Raw genomic sequence first — 2,340 nt, forward strand, 5'->3', positions numbered from 1 at the left:
CTGTCAAATTTTGATGTTTAATTTTTTAATAACGGTATCTAGCTACCACTAATTCACAAGGTTGATATGACGGTCTCGACTTTCAACTAATTTTTAAATTTTCTTTTTGAATTTAACAAAGAAATTACATTATTCCACATAGTTGTTAGTTGAAATAAACTATGAAATAAAAATATAATTTCAAATTAACCTTCCTCTTAATTTTTCCACCATTAAAACACTGACACGTGTTTTTTTAATTAAAAAAAAAAAGTAAAAACTGAAATCTATCAAGAACATTTTCCAAGAAACAATGTATGATTTCAGCGAAAAAAGATGAGCCCCATGAACCGCAGTGTACTTGAATTCCTCATGGTGAAGTCTTCTTAAAATACTTTTTTTTAAAAAAAATCACAGCATGCACATCTACGTTCCTTTTACAAGGCAAGCACAGGAGGGCACTATGAACGGCGTAGGTCCATCCACGTGTTTCCAACCACGTCTGCACCTTAGGGGCTAAGCAACTCTCTCTCCTCCCTTATTTCCTTGCTTCGTCCTCCTCCTATAAAAATTGAGTAGTCAGCAAAGCTGCATAATGCTATAGCTTTGCCACCACTCCTACGCCCCCACACAGCACATATCAATCAAATACAAAAACTCTCTCTTGGCCCATTCAAATTATCTCAAGTAATTTTGATTATTAATCTTTTTATTCCTGTTATAATTATTGTTCCTGCCTGCTACAGGGATTATTATTGAAGCCGTAGATTTATAGGCTGTAGCTATAATAGAGTGGTTTGATAAAAGAGAGAGACTATCTCAAAGACATGCTTGCTTCTCACCACCTTCCTAGCTATTACCTTGCATCCAACACAATTTTTCACTTGGAGCAGCAAACTGTTTGGTTTATAAGTAGCAATCTCATCCTTTTGCTTTTCTCCAGATTGATCTCTCTTCTTGCTCCTCGATCCAAGGGCTAGCTAGCTAGATCGTACTTTTTTTGTTTGTTTGTTTGTTAGAAGAAGATCATCTTTGCTTGTTTTGGTTTTGAGATTTCAAGAGATGGGGTTGAGTTCTAAGCAGGTTTCTAGTGATGGGCTTGACTGGAGCCAGAACTTGTTACAGGAGCTGCCAAAGGCTCCTCCTCCAATGAGGCGGCAACAGCAGCAAAATCAGCAGCAGCAATCCGAGCCATTGAAGTGTCCAAGGTGTGATTCTGCGAACACCAAGTTCTGTTACTACAACAACTACAACAAATCCCAGCCTCGGCATTTTTGCAGGGCTTGTAAAAGGCACTGGACTAAGGGCGGAACTCTGCGCAACGTTCCTGTTGGTGGCGGCCGCAAGAATAAGAGGATTAAAAAGTCCACCGCTGCTGCGCCATCTGCCACCACCAGCACCAGCACCAGCAATACCCTGTTGGCAATCCAAGGTCAGCAGCAGCAGAGGCAGAGTCTTCCTGTTTCGCTTGGCGATCAAAGATGCATGTCTGAAATTCTCTACCAGTCGTTGCTTCATCCGCCGTCTTCTCTGCCACAGAAGAATTTGATCAACTCTGCCAACAACAACAACAACTGTTTGGGTTCAACTCTGCCTCATCTTCCTCTAGACCAAACCCTGCAGTTTCCCTTCTCAAGCTCAAGCTCTTTTAACACAAACCCATTATTCTCAGTTTCATCTTCTTTCCCCTCCTCCAACGTTTATAATTACTCTGAAGAAATCAACACCAAGGAGGCACAGGAGCCAACCATTACCACAAGCAGCAGCACTGCCACTCAGCCATGGCAAATACCCACAACAACAACAACCACCGGCATGGACATGTCAACTTACTGGAATTGGGAAGATATGGACCCCTTCGCCTCCACTGATCTCAATCTACCTTGGGATGATTCTGAAATCAAACCATAAAGGAGTTTAATTAATTAACCATGTTAGCAGCAGTGTCTATATAAGTATGCAATTTCAATGTGGTGTTTTTGTGTGATAAGAGTACTTGGTTCTCTTTCAATGTCACAGTTGTTATTAATATTATTTTTTTTTTCGTCTAATTCCAGGTGATCATAAACTCTATAGACTATAGTCTCTCTCTCAATATGCAAGTGCTATAGAGAGATGTAGACTGTTTGAAGTTGTCCTTTTTAGTTTCAGCTTCAGGCTAAGGTGTCCATCTGTAACTCTTTTCCTCCGAATCCGATGGAATAGTATCCTGTGTATGTATGACAGCTTAGTTTCGATCTTCGCCATAGATGGTTGTTAGAATTCTGGGTGTTTTATGATGAGGATGATCAGAGTAATAGGGTCTCCGGCCAGCAGGACTGATTTAATTTGAATGATATTGGATGTTGGTTTGTTTGCTCA

The 2,340-nt window shown here is 40.4% G+C and overlaps 1 protein-coding gene across 1 annotated transcript; it reads left to right on the forward strand.

Moving 5' to 3' along the window:
- Positions 1–589: 589 nt before the first annotated feature.
- Positions 590–2,340, forward strand: LOC132171202 (dof zinc finger protein DOF1.4-like). Its single transcript, XM_059582461.1, has one exon. It carries the CDS (start codon positions 1,042–1,044, stop codon positions 1,888–1,890), a length of 849 nt encoding a protein of 282 aa, XP_059438444.1. The 5' UTR covers positions 590–1,041; the 3' UTR covers positions 1,891–2,340.

Source organism: Corylus avellana, chromosome ca2 (assembly GCF_901000735.1).
Source record: "Corylus avellana chromosome ca2, CavTom2PMs-1.0".
NCBI classification, from domain to species: Eukaryota; Viridiplantae; Streptophyta; class Magnoliopsida; order Fagales; family Betulaceae; genus Corylus; species Corylus avellana.

Excerpts from the sequence above, each read along its gene's own strand:
- LOC132171202 (XM_059582461.1), top strand. The coding sequence starts at position 1,042 with ATGGGGTTGAGTTCTAAGCAGGTTTCTAGTGATGGGCTTGACTGGAGC.